The sequence below is a fragment of the Oncorhynchus masou genome, chromosome 3 (genome assembly GCF_036934945.1).
Source record: "Oncorhynchus masou masou isolate Uvic2021 chromosome 3, UVic_Omas_1.1, whole genome shotgun sequence".
In the NCBI taxonomy this organism is placed as follows: Eukaryota; Metazoa; Chordata; class Actinopteri; order Salmoniformes; family Salmonidae; genus Oncorhynchus; species Oncorhynchus masou.
The window spans coordinates 30,225,810-30,239,873 of record NC_088214.1 but is presented as its reverse complement, the minus strand read 5'-3'; the positions used below and the strand labels follow the sequence as shown (position 1 = coordinate 30,239,873).

Below are 14,064 nucleotides of genomic sequence, written 5' to 3'. Positions count from 1 at the left end.
TACATTAAGATGTCCCACTCACGCGTTTTACCATAGAAAAAGTTCTCACAGTTTGGGTCTGCTTACGTGGTGGCAGCTGTGTCTGATCTGCTTAGTTCATTGTCTCTATTTGAACCAGAGAACACAAGCGAGTGGGATATCTCACTTTCTCATCCACACACTCTGATCTTCAAGTAAGCAACGAGGTCCGAAGGGGCGTGGTAGATGACGAATCTACCACGGCTCAGGGCTGTTCTTACACATCAAGCAATGCGGAGTTCTTGGATACAGCCGATCGCCATATACCACAAACCCCCGAGGTGCCTTATAGCTATTATAAACTGGTTACCAACGTCTTTAGAGCAGTAAAAATAAATGTTTTGTCATACCCCTGGTATACATTCTGATATACCACGGCTGTCAGCCAATCAGCATTCAGGGCTCGAACCACCCAGTTTATAATAATATATACAGTCTGACCTCATTGCTTTGGTCAGGTTAAGAACAATTATTCAAATTAATTTGCTACTAGAATGGAATCACCCAGACAATGTACAGTTCCAATCCACAAGCTGAGCCCATTTTTTATGTATCACTGCATTAAAGATCCATACCTCTTAGCAAATATAGCTATGCTCGTTTACAACAGGGAGTTTGCAATACTGCACAATCCAACGCCAATACAAACAGGGCTACTTCCAACAAAGGCAGCGGGATTATCCCCCACCTTCGCCACTAGTGTAGCAATTAAGGGGCAAATAGAATTCGGAATAGCCAGAATTGGGTTTGAACCAGCTCCACTGCTGTTATGAGCCAAGCACACCACCAGGGCACCCAAGACCAGACCTTTTTTACAGAGAAAACGGTAGCCTACGCTCACACACGGGGAGGCTAAACTGCGACTATGAGATCCAAAAGTATGATTTCAGTGTATAACCAATTAACATAAACTCAATTAGTAATACAAATATTCTGACAAAAGCGGAGAGTATTTTAGAGTTCAGCACATTCAGTAGGCGGTGACACATCTCCTTCATCTAGACGTGTAGAAATAGGACACGGACAATAAAAACAGTGATAAAATTGGAAGAGCTCAGGCCAGAAAGTGCTGGTAATCTTGTCTGGTTTTTCTTGTAAATACTTGAAAAGTTTTATTACCGATATTTGTATATATTTTTCATCCTGATTTATTTGCCGCACGAAGTATATAATAAAAGCCAACTGTATGTGGCCTATCTATTGTTTAAATTGTATTTCCTGTACTGTGAGTGTCTTTGATCCTGTGCCTTTAATATAGAGGGCAGTGACGCTCTGTATCCTGCGAGGAGACTGGGATACTGTCGCATCCAAATGAACCTTGCCTCTCTCTCTGCGGTCGCTAATAGCAAAACAAAGGAGAACAAATCGTTATTTGCAAAAAAAACGAATATCCAGTCATATCATGACGGAGAACACTAAAACGCACGTTATATTGCTGTCATGTGGAAGTTTTAACCCCATCACTAAAGGACACATTCATATGTTTGGTAAGCATTACCTACGCGCTCTTCTGTATATTTTAAAGATATGTTTTGTTCTCCAGATGTTGTGGGTAGGAGATATGTTTAAAAATTACAAGGCGTTTAGCAGTCTACAGTAGGTTAGCATGGAATTTAACCTATATATCAGCATTATAATGTCAGAATTGCGTGGTGTTGTTGGGTTGGTGTTTTGCCATAGACCTTTATTGGTATTCTCTGTCCACGAGGGAGGTGCTGAAATGGGCTTCGGCCTCAGTGACGGAAATGTGATTATGTCAGAATTAAGTTAATGGTGTAATCATTGTAATTTCAGTTGGGGGGTATTTATTTCACTCTCTGTTTCTGAACACCACGTATGAATGACATTAATTAACAACATAACCATTAAATCTACGGTTTTATATGATCCTATACAGCTATATTGAGCGCACAGTATGTATCATTTCAGTGTAGCCCTACGTAGGTATATGCTGCATAGGCCGACCAGCCCTGAAACCGACAGCAAATGGACTTGAAAGAGCAGGCTAGGCTAGTTTGAGATTTAAATGTAGCATGTATACGGATGTTGAGCCACTGGACACAAGGGACCTATTCAGCATGTTTGAGCGTTGGTTGCCTGCTAGCAGATACTGCGTCACTCATAATGAATGATAAATCGTATCTCAAATCACAATAGCATACAAAAAAATGTAAAATAATGAGCTAAAACACAACAGGTATTCACAAATTAATGGAATTGCAGCAAAATGGCAAGAAAACACAGGCAAATCTATATCTCATGACTAAATATTTTCTCCTTTTTGACTTTATTGTTGTCCTGTACATCCCATCTTTTTAATGTTCTTTTACTGCTGACATACAATTTGAATAGTTAATGAAGGCAAGCCATTATTGTCTTTGCCTTAACTGTTGTCAGTTTTCAACTGACATTTAATCAATTAAGTAACTGTGGACTATTTCATCATGGCTTATCACTTAGGAAAATATTATGGTTTTCTTGTTACCTGAAACATTACTGATTCTACACACAATTCAGTAATGGCACAATGCTACAATTAGGGAGATCACATTACAACAGTCAGCCAAATGCATCAGTATATTGATGAAAACAATCACTAGTAAGTATTGTATTTTATAATACACATAAGCTATCTTGCCCATCAATATATAGTAATGTCTATAAGCTATAAAAAATGAATGCACCTCTAACAGAGGCAAACAATTTATATAAAAGTGAGTTAAAATTACTGCCATCCAATAAATATGGAATATCATGAGGCAGAGGGAAAAAGCATCAATTTTTCCATGACCTATTTCCCAAACCACCTCTCTGCATGTCTTGCAGTGGCTGTTATAGAAGAAAAAAAGTACTCTAGCTGCACATGAGTGGAATGAAAACTCCCCCAGTGAGCCCTTCTGACTCATAAAGGGATTACATGAAACAACAGAAAGTGAAGAAGCAGACAAATGCATGTATCATGGACTAAGACTACAGAATATAACAACTTGTGGATGGTGTCAGATCATCATACATTTTCGATATTGATTCAGTTTCATCTATGTTGTAAGGCATTGGATTGCGATTCTTCTCTTGAGATGGTAATGGTGGGGGCATGTAGCTCATTAATACATCATTCAAAGTTGCATGTCTTCACTAGTAGAACCCTTGGCTATGTTCCAAATGGCACCCTATTCCATATATAGTGCACTACACTCTTCGCACCTTTTTTTCTATCTAGAATCTAAAAGGGTTCTTCGGCTGTCCCCATGGGAGAACCCTTTGAATTACCCTTGTTGTTTCCAGGTAGAACACTTTTGGGTTCCATGTAGAAACCTTTCCACAGAGTGGTCTACATGGACCCCAAAATGATTCGACCTGCAACCAAAAAGGGTTCTACCTGGAACCCTTTTTTCTAAGAATGTACTTTCAAAAGTAATGCACTATATAGGGTGCCATTTGGAACTCATTCCTTTAGTTCATTATTTGCCCCACACCATCCGCTTTGATGGACAACCCCAAACTATTCTATTTTTTTATTTTCTCATTAACACTCTCCTCAAGTCATACACTAGTGTTCCCATGATCTTAACTGTCTATCTCATACACAAAAAAGGGTTCCTAAAGGGTTCTTTGGCTGTCCCCATAGCAGAACCATTTTGGGTTCCAGGTAGAACCCTTTTGGCTTTCATGTAGAACCCTCTGTGTAAAGGGAACGACAATGGTTCTTCCTGGATCCAAAAAGGGTTCTTCAAAGGGTTCTCCTATGAGGACAGCCAAATTACCCTTTTCTAAATAGCACCTTCTTTTCTAAGAGTTTACCTTCTCTTCCTTAATAAATAATGCATTTTCTAATCATATTGATGTTTATGACTCTACATCTATAATGACTCTGGTCAATTTACACAGGCACTGTACATCACACACTTTGAGCTGAGCTGATGACTTGCAACACGTAGGCTCCAGTAGGTTTCCACATTCCCATACAGGCTTGAAGAGGGCTGAAACAATGAGTGTCTCTATTGGTGGCATGCAGGCAGTAACTCCACAACAACAACAGAATGAATAGATGAATGCTTACCCTGTGGTCGAAACAAAAAGTCCTCATCAATCAACTTCAAAAAGGCTGAAAAAGGCCCTGGGGATGAACTGTAAAAATTGTAATTTGCACGGATCCACTGGCTAGTCAGGGTTAATTTATTTTTGTACTGTAACTAAGCAAAATATTCAGCAACACATCAGGTTAATTCACAATAGTGCCCTATGGAAAACAATTTATGAATGAATGAATGACAACACTGTTATAGACTGTTTATTACAAGCAGAAATTCAGTGACCAAACTTCTCATGACAGAAATGGAAACGTTTAGCTGATGGCAGACAATACGACACAGGTTAGCTGATTAAAGCTGTAATGTTGTGCACACTATGAACTATAATAAGTATGTTGACAAGTATGTACTGCATCTGCTTCACAGAGAAAGCCAAAGAATACCTGCACAAAACAGGGAAGTTCATTGTGATTGGGGGCATCATCTCTCCTGTACATGACTCCTATGGCAAACCGGTATGAACTTCTTACAGTATATTCACAGACTGCTTTGTTTGGTATCTACAAAGTGGATTTGTTTGATTAACTAACAAATAACCACCTCAACCAATTATCTGATATGAGTGACAGGAGTGCAATTTAGAGAAAATTAACTGGGGTTATTTTTATGAATGAGTGATTGCTTTGGGTGGTCCTCCTGTGTAGGTGTTGTTGCTGCATTCAGATTATATAAACCATCTCTAATTCTATCATCATCTATTCTCCCTAGCCATTTCTGGAATAAATTAAAAGCTTGTCCCAGTTTCTCTCTCTATAAGAAACAGAAAACATGAATAATAAATGTAAGAGAAATGCTGTTTCAGTCAGATCATGAATCTTCTGCACATTTTTTTCATCATTGTGTCTCTTGCACGAATGAGGATTGGATTAGTATGTTATCATTGTTGTGGTTGCACAAATGATTAACATCAGCTATAGAATGTCATCTTCAGCCATTTTACACAAATATATGTTCCTCATAGATAAAACATGTAAAACCAGATGATTACCATACAGAGGCACACAATAGAGAGAATGAACACAATGCCTGCATCACAAATGGCACCTTATTCCCAAAATATTGCATTATATAGGGAATAGGATGCGATTTGGGATACACAAAAACGAACACAATGTCAGCAGCTTATCGATCCCCTGTGTGTCACAGGGTCTGGTCCCCAGCAGACATCGTCTCACTATGTGTCAACTGGCAGTCCAGTCCTCTGACTGGATCAGGTGAGTCAGTGGATATATCCGATCAGAACAACAAGACTGCGTCCAAATGGCACCCTATTCCCTACATTGTGCACTACTTTTGACCAGAACCCTATGGGCCCTAGACTAAAGTAGTGTACTAGGGAATAGGGTGCCATTTGGGATGCAGTCCAAGTGAATCTCGATTGGCAGTAAGTATCTTGAATGGCCTCTATTAGCCCCTTGAGACAGGATGTGTTTCTGGCAAAATGTCATTAACAAAAGTGTGTGAGGTATTTAGCAGATGTGCAATATCATCAGTCCTATTATCCTGCTAATGAGAAGGATAGAGATCAGTGCCCGCATTCATAAAGCGTGAGTAGGAGTGCTGATCTAGGATCAGTTTGTCTTTTAGATTATGATGCATGGACAGGGGGGGACCTGATCCTAGATCAGGACTTCTTCTCTGAGACGATTTTATGAATATAGGCCCAGGAGTACACAGCTGTTCATCTATTATGTGTCATTTTCCTGCAGAGTGGATCCCTGGGAGTGCTACCAGGACACATGGCAGACTACGTGCAGCGTGCTGGAGCATCATCGTGACCTCATGAAGGTAAGCCAGGCCATGGAATAATGACTGGCTACGGTTACTCAGACCACACTGTATGGCATGAGCTGTACATTTGGCACTGAAGGACAATATCAAGAGCAATTTGATAAAATATGTGATAGTTCAGAGAGAAGAGAGTTCAAGGTAGCCTACACTAAATGCATCAGACTTAGCTACTGTGTATGGAATTTATTCATAGATGTTGAATTAATGCGCGGCCCACTGGCTAGTTGACATGCGTAGTGGAAGTATGTATAAGGACTAAGAGCAATTTGAACTGCTTTTATAAATGACCTGTACCTTTACTGTATGCTGGGATTGTTTAAACGGCAACTAAATATTACGTTATTTTCGAATATCTACTGTAGTATAAGCCTGGTATCAGCAGAAAAGTAAATCTGGTTTATGTGAATACATTGCATTCACTGGGGGAATTAGTGTCACAATATTGATGCCTAAAGTTAAACATCAGATAAATGAGGCCTAAGTGAATACATTGCATTTAATGGGGGGAAAATTAGTGTCATGGTATTGATGCCTTGGGATAAGCATCATATACACGATGCCTAAGTGAATACATTGCATTCAATGGGGGGGAAGATTAGTGTCACAATATTGAATCCTCGGGATAAGCTTCAGGGTCTTGATGCCTAAGGGAATACATTGCTTTCAATAAGATTGAAAGCAAGTAGTTGACACATAAGTCAATTGCGTTCATGTCTGTTGGTTTCCCTCCCTCCCTTTCTTTGCCTCCCTCTGCCTCATCTTTATCCCCTTTCCCTTTCTTCTCACCCCTCCCCCTTAGTTCCCCCTCCATCCACTCCCCTTCCCTCCCTCTCTCTCTTTTTGTCTTCTATCTCTCTCATTCTCTCTCATTCTCTCTCTCGCTTTCCTTTCAACTCTATCTATCTCTATTCTATAATCCCCCCTCTATATAGCAAGAAAGTTGGTGCTAAATCTGAAATGTGTAATTTGGTGAAAGACAGACAGACACACTCACAGACAGACAGACACTCACAGAGACAGACAGACAGCTCCTCTAGTATTGCAAGAACATTGTGTCCAATGGAGGTCAAAAATCATTTTGTGCCGATTTACTTCAAATTTCATATGCCGGGTCATAACAGTCGTCCGGTCACAAATGTGTACAATTCCTAGAGTTAAAGTGCTTTTGATTGACATTTTTAGAATGATTGAGGCTAGAAACACAATTCACATATGGGATAGTTCAGCAGACACTTCTGATGAACGCAAGCCTACACCTGACCATGTGAAATTAACTCTTCACAGTGAAAGCTTCGCCCCACAGAGAACACAGCTTTTTTTCCATAGAAAAACATTACGTTCAGCCATTACATAACCATGATGCCCCCGTGGACTGTGATTGAGCTAGCTATCCATCCTTGCAGACAACTGATCGCGACCTTACAGGGATGCCTCGTGATGAGGTTCAGCTTCCTATGGCAACGGGAGTGGCTTAATTCATCCTCAAGATGGCCCTTTATACTCACCCTGGAGTTACACAAAAATACTGCATTCCGTCCTCTGTAAAACAGTCAGTTCTTAATGTCAAAGCTTGAAACTGGGGCATTTAAACTGGCGCAAGTGACCCCAGGAGGCCGTATATTGAATTTCAGCGTCCTGCTATTATAGGAAGTTACTAAATTGGGGAAAGGGGAAAGGGGATACCTAGTCAGTCCAAGTGAATGTATTCAACTGAAATGTGTCTTCCGCATTCAACCCAACCCCTCTGAATCAGAGAGGTGCTGGGGGCTGCCTTAACTGACATCCACGTCTTCGGCACCCGGGGAACAGTGGGTTAACTGCCTTGCTCAGGGGCAGAACAACTTTTTTGACCTTCATTGGACACAATGGTCTTGCAGTACCAGAGGGTCTATCTGCCTGTGAGTGTATAAGTCTGTCTGTCAGTCAGTCTGCCTGTCTTTTCCCAAATTACACATTTCTAATTTATCACCAACTTCTTTGCCTTGAATGCAATGTATTGACTTATGTGTCAATATCGATGTGTCAATATCTAGTCTGTGGAGGTGGGAGAGAGGAGCGAGAGGTGGAGGTGGGAGAGAGAAGAGAGAAAGAGAGAGAGAGAGGGGGATGAAAGAAGGGGGTTGGAGAGAGAAGTTAAGGAGGTGGGATAAAGAAGAGGTAGAGAGAGATAAGGAGTCAAATAGAGAGAAAGAGTAGGAGGGAGGAAGAGAGAGAGAGGGGAGAGCGAGTCGGGGGAGAGAGAGAGTGAGAGAGAGAGAGAAGGAGAGAAGGGAGAGAGAGAGAGGGGATAAACAGAGCGAGAGACAGAGGAAGGCAAATAGAGGGATGGATGGAGCGATGGAGAGGGTTGGTGAATAGAGAGATAGAGTGATCGAGGGAGGGAGAGAAAGAGAACGAGAAGAAGGGAGGGGGAGAGAAGAGAGATGAAGAGGAGGGAGAGAAAAGGTGGGGTAGAGAGAGAGAGGGGGGTGGAGGGGTGAAAGAAGGGAGGGAGAGAGAGAAGAGGAGAGGGAATAAAGAGGAGGTAGAGAGAGAGAGCGAGAGTGAGTGAGAGTGAGCGAGAGAGAGAGCTTTGTTCGTAGGCATCAATATTGTGACACTAATCTTCCCCCAATTGAACATAATGTATACACATACGCGTCATGTTTCTTTGATGTGTATCTTTTTGCTACAAACCTACCAGATTGACACTTTTCAATTATATCATGTTGGTAGTATGTGACAAATCCAATTCTTCCGTCAGAATGTAGTCAATCTGTTTGTGCTGCTGACCTAAGCTGGCTCAGATGCAATTCTCTGGGACTGAAAATGTAAATTCTGGTGTTTTCCTGTCCACAGAGAGTCACAGGGTGTATTCTATCCAATGTGAACACACCGTCCACAACTCCAGTGATCGGCCAACCACAGAACAAGACTCAGACTGCCATCTATCAGAACCACAACACAGTGAACAACAAGCCCACTGCCAGTGAGTGATGGTGTACATACACAAACGTATTTGAGATAACATTTATGCCATTTCGATTAGGATGAGAATCTAGATCTAATATCTTGAAAATGTATGCTTGATGGAAAAGAGGAAACGTTGTTATAATGTACCAAGAAATGAATTGTCTTGTCTGTAAATATTTTTCAATGGATGTAATTTGCTGCTAGAAAATGTTGGATGTTTTCTTCCATATACCTAAACAGTTAAGCTGTGGGGGAAGATGAGTGAGAGCTTGGGTAAGATTTGCTGTGTTCGCCCACACATGGACCGTTTCACCTTTGTAGGTAAGTAGGTTACACAAGCAACTTCCTGAAAAACATACATTTCTTAGCTCCTTCTGTAGATGCCTACTGGACAACTTTAGTGTGTAATTGCTTTTAATCTTTTTAATGAATTTATCTTAACACTTTGTTCTAGCTATTTGTTTAGGTAGCTATCAAGTAAACACAATGTAAGTTCACAATGATTGATGAATTCAATTATAACCTTTTCTTGTATCTTTTTAATTTTATCTCAAAAGATGAAAATGCCAACCTTGGTACTGCAATGCGATATGAGGAAATTGGTGAGTTAACACTCTTTTGTATGTCTCCATAAGATTGATGTATTACCAATATTGCATACTGTTGCATTAGGTAATATTGCATAGGTAATATTGTATAGGTAATATTGCATATTGTATATCATCAGAATACAAAAGCTTTTGCTTATGTCATTCGATTTTCACTCTTTCTTCATTATCGAATCATTGAACAGGAAGTTATCTTATCCAACTCTTTGTTTGTTGGGTGTCTAATTTCTGTCTTCCTCTCTATTGTCCAGAGTTGCGCATCTTGCTCCTATGTGGCAGTGATCTTCTGGAGTCATTCTGCATCCCTGGCCTATGGAAAGACAGTGATGTAAGCCCCTCGTCCTTTCTCTTCCCCATCTTCTTAGGTCTGTTGTGAGACTGTCATTCACGGGAGAATTATGTTCATACTTTGCATAGAATACATTCTTGCCTATTGGCATGCGCAAAAGTTATATTAAAGCAGACATAGGAAGACCTGTAGAGGTCAAAGGAGACACTGCAAGACAAATAGTTTTAAATAAGGACAACATTTTAATCTATCCAGTGTCCACTTAGAGGCATGAATACAAATGATGTAATACCCTAATGAGCAAAATGCTGCATCCAAGATACTTTACCAAAACTATTACAGTCACCCATTTCATTAGCATTGCAAGGCAATACTGCAATGTGTCATTCAAATGGTTTGCAGATGGAGGTGATTGTGGGAGACTTTGGGATTGTTGTTGTGCCTCGGGACGGAGTTGATACAGAGAGGATAATGAACCATTCCTCTGTGCTGCGCAAGTACAAGGTAATAACTACATTGTGAGCGTATGAGTCATGAACTTGGTGAAAAGTAGGAAACCAATAAGCTTGATAATGTAATCTGTAAGAAGCTTATTATGTTAATGTCTTAACATATAATCAACTCTGTACCATAGATAATTAGAAATGTCAATGTATTAATTGTATAATGTGTAAAAGATGCTCTCTTTGTTATTTCCAGGATAACATCACTGTCGTAAAAGATGATGCCAACCACCCTATGTCCATTGTCAGTTCAACCAAGAGCAGGTTAGTGTGAATTATCAGCTGGGTGGTTCGAGTCCTGAATGGCTGACCAAGGGCATGACAAAACATGTATTTTACTGCTCTACTTACGTTGGTAACCAGTTTATAATAGCAATAAGATTACCTCGGGGTTTGTGGTATATGGTCAATACACCACAGCTAAGGGCTACTGTATATCCAGGCACTCCGTGTTGTGTTGTGTTTAAGAACAGCCCTCAGCTGTGGTTTATTGGCGATATACCACACCTCCTCGGGCCTTATCGCTTAATTATAATTTATCTACCATCCTTTGGGCCTCCATTAGGAATATTTAAGAAATAATTATGGACTGTTCTATTATTGTCTATTTTTCATTGTGGACTCTCGAAAAGTTTGGTTATTTTTCACAAATATGGATGTCTCTTAATGTACCACTTTGGTTGCTGTTCAGTGTCTCTTGGGTGTAACCACAACATTTGCTAAACATTAGGGGGCAGTTTCCCAAACACAGATTCAGCCTAGTCGTAGACTAAAAAGCTATTTCAATGGAGATTCTCCATTAAGCTTGCTTTTTAGTCCAGGACTAGGCTTAGTCTGTGTCCAAGAAACCACCCCTAGAAGATGAACTAAGCTGTTCCCGTAGAACATTAGAATCATTGTAATTCTATGGCTGTTCCCTTCCCTCAGACTGGCCCTGCAGCATGGTGACGGCCATGTAGTGGACTACCTGAACCAGCCAGTCATCGACTACATCCTGCAGAGTCAGCTCTACATCAATGCTTCTGGATAGGAACTACTGCTTTGGCCTGCTGGCATATTGTCCCTGTCTGTCTTTCATGTGAAACGTATACTCCTCTTGAGCTACTGCTTTTCCATTTAAAGATATCCATATCCCTTCTTACTGTATCATGGTGACTCATCTGACCTGTGGATGTACAGCGAGGTGCCTGAGAGCTGTGTGTATGTGTGGACCACCTTCACAACTGACCTTGTGTAGGCTGCGCCGGCCGGGCGGGATAGAGGGGGGGGGGTGGGGTTTTGGGACGTGTCCCAAATAGCATAACTTTCCCTATTGTGCACTACATTTAACCCGGTCAACAATAGTGCACTTTATAGGGAATAGGTTGTAATTTGGGATGCCCCCTTGGTGTCATTAAGAGAGGGTGCAGAGATGGTAACCTATTGAATTTGGGCCTTTGCTGTTGATTTAAAATCTGTATGTTTTTAGATTGCATGCTTAGAATGTTTCTGTTTTGGCATGAGTACTTACTCACTTTGTAGATAGATGTTGTGAAAGTGTTTGCAAAAAACGAACATATATTGGGTACCCACCTCTCACTTCATTTTCTGTTCACTCCAAGTCTACTTTATGTACAGTATCTGTATTAATGTACCTGCGACTGCACATCAATGCCTAAATGTTTGGTTTTCAGTGAGCATTGATGCAAGATGTACATCTGTTTGCACATAAGAGAATGATTTGAACGTTCATTTATTTTGGTGTGCAAAGGATTTTTACACGTTTCTTCTGCTTGCCACCGAGAAAATGACCCCGCCTCCCAAAACTAATGCAATTAACCTGTTTCTTACTGTGTGCTATGTAGCTCGATTCTTTTACATATAGAGGAAAAAACAACAGCACAAACTATAGAAGTGCATTTCATGTGCCCTGGGGGATGAGTTCACATATGCAAGTCTCTCACTCTCCTTGCACATAACACTCTGTCATAATAACATCAATCTGAAATAAATGTGTTCTAATGTTGTACTGCAAAGGACGTGGGGATGTAGCCTTTGGTCAGTAGCTTCTTACAGACATTCCTCATGGTCAGGGCCAAGACACTTTTGACAGTGTATTTTAATGAGCATTGTATGTATTGTACCATTGCTTTAGACAGTCTTACTGCAAGGAAGGGTAAAATAGGTGTTGTAAATTGGTTTAATAAGTGTCTTTAATTGTGACCAAAGCATCTTGCATACGTATTTAGAGTAGCTTTATGTGTGTCCATTTGGCTAAGATTATTCGGTTATTCAATTTTTAATAGCCGATGAAGTAAAAGTAAAATGCTTTCCATAATTTCCGGAAATCTCCTGGTTCATGATTTTTAAGAAATAGACATACAAGTGCTAGTTGTCCATGTAGTAATCTTGTTCTCCAGCCCTGTGGAGAACATAGCAGTCTGACATGAACGCAAGACTATCAATAGACAATTTTCAAGTTGTGTCGAAAGTAATATTTAATTGGATCTGGAATGGCCAGAAAACATTGAAACGGGCATATTTATAAAACAAACATGAGTTGGAGGGTTAAAATGATTTAATATTAATAAGGCATTAAACCTCTCACTTAAAGACTCCATTATATCAAAATTATATCCAAAATGGTTTTTGAGTAGGCTACTAAGAGAGGCACATCCAATGTTCAAAAGCGGGCTCTTTGCCATTAAAACTAACCATTTGACAATCAAATCAAATGTTATTGGTCACATACACATGGTTAGCAGATGTTAATGCGAGTGTAGCGAAATGCTTGTAAATGGAACCCAGTTTAAAGCCATACAGAATTGGTTACAATTCCAATTTCATCCTCCCGAAGAAGCGTAACAAATATTACAGAAATAATATGGCTAAACTCCAATGTTCTGATAGAGGAAAGGCACATTGTTTTGGAGAGAATGTACAAGGAAGGTATCGTGTTTATGAATGACATTGTAAATAAGGACAGTCAAATGTTGTCACACAAGCAATTAACAAAGGTCTATGGAGATGTGGGCGCAATATAAAAGTATAACCAAATTGCAGCTCACACATAAAAAATGGATGGAGCAATTACTCATAAGAGAAAATGATAAATTAGTTTGTTTGCCACTGATCAAAAACCATGCATGGCTTAAAATGACTAGTATAAATCGTAAAATGTATATCCGTTTTATTTAAGCTTGAGAGGTTTGACATCTATAACCGCATAGAATTCAAGATAGTTGGGAACAGATTTTTGATGTTTCAATACCACGGCATCGGGTTTATGAACTGATATATAAAACAACACTTGACACAATGTGTTCTTTTCCATTTAAACTATTATATAACATTCTTGGCACAAAAATCATGTTCACTATAAGGGGCATTGAACAGTCAGCCTTGTGCAGACTGCAACCAAGAAATAGAATCAATAGATCAGTTATTTTTGCGCTGTGCTTCGCTGGCTCGCTTTTGGAGTCAGGTCCAGGAGTGGTTGCTGAGTCATAATGTCTGTGTTCAGATGCCCCTACAAACAGTACTGTTCGGAGATCTGATAGACCACAATCAATCAATGGGAAATATGATTATATGCTTAGCTGAAGTATTTCATTTGAGGGCAATCGTGGTAGAAATGGTACAAATAGAGAGGTTCAAGACTCTTAGTAAGACATCACAGTAAAATAGAAGGATGTATTGCAAAAGGAAATGGTAGTCAAATGGTAGTGTACTGGGAAAGACGGGTTAGTCTGTGGACATCTGAGGGGTGGAATGGAGATCAGAAGGACTGGTTGATTTGAGAATGAACTTAGAGTCCAGTATAAACAGTAGGA

At 40.1% G+C, this 14,064-nt stretch overlaps 1 protein-coding gene across 1 annotated transcript; it reads left to right on the top strand.

The window, feature by feature from the left end:
* Positions 1–1,289: 1,289 nt before the first annotated feature.
* Positions 1,290–12,270, top strand: nmnat2 (nicotinamide nucleotide adenylyltransferase 2). The gene is made up of 11 exons (XM_064937719.1): positions 1,290–1,505; positions 4,476–4,564; positions 5,256–5,323; positions 5,819–5,897; positions 8,739–8,868; positions 9,093–9,173; positions 9,410–9,454; positions 9,712–9,788; positions 10,152–10,253; positions 10,449–10,516; positions 11,180–12,270. Exons 1-11 carry the CDS (start codon positions 1,421–1,423, stop codon positions 11,280–11,282), a joined length of 927 nt encoding a protein of 308 aa, XP_064793791.1. The 5' UTR covers positions 1,290–1,420; the 3' UTR covers positions 11,283–12,270.
* The last annotated feature ends 1,794 nt before the right edge of the window (positions 12,271–14,064 follow it).

Bases quoted from the DNA above. Each gene is read 5' to 3' on its own strand.
- nmnat2 (XM_064937719.1), top strand. From the start codon at position 1,421: ATGACGGAGAACACTAAAACGCACGTTATATTGCTGTCATGTGGAAGT. The intron at 9,789-10,151 runs GTAAGCCCCTCG...AATGGTTTGCAG, and splicing joins GCCTATGGAAAGACAGTGAT to ATGGAGGTGATTGTGGGAGA. The intron at 10,517-11,179 runs GTTAGTGTGAAT...CCCTTCCCTCAG, and splicing joins GTCAGTTCAACCAAGAGCAG to ACTGGCCCTGCAGCATGGTG.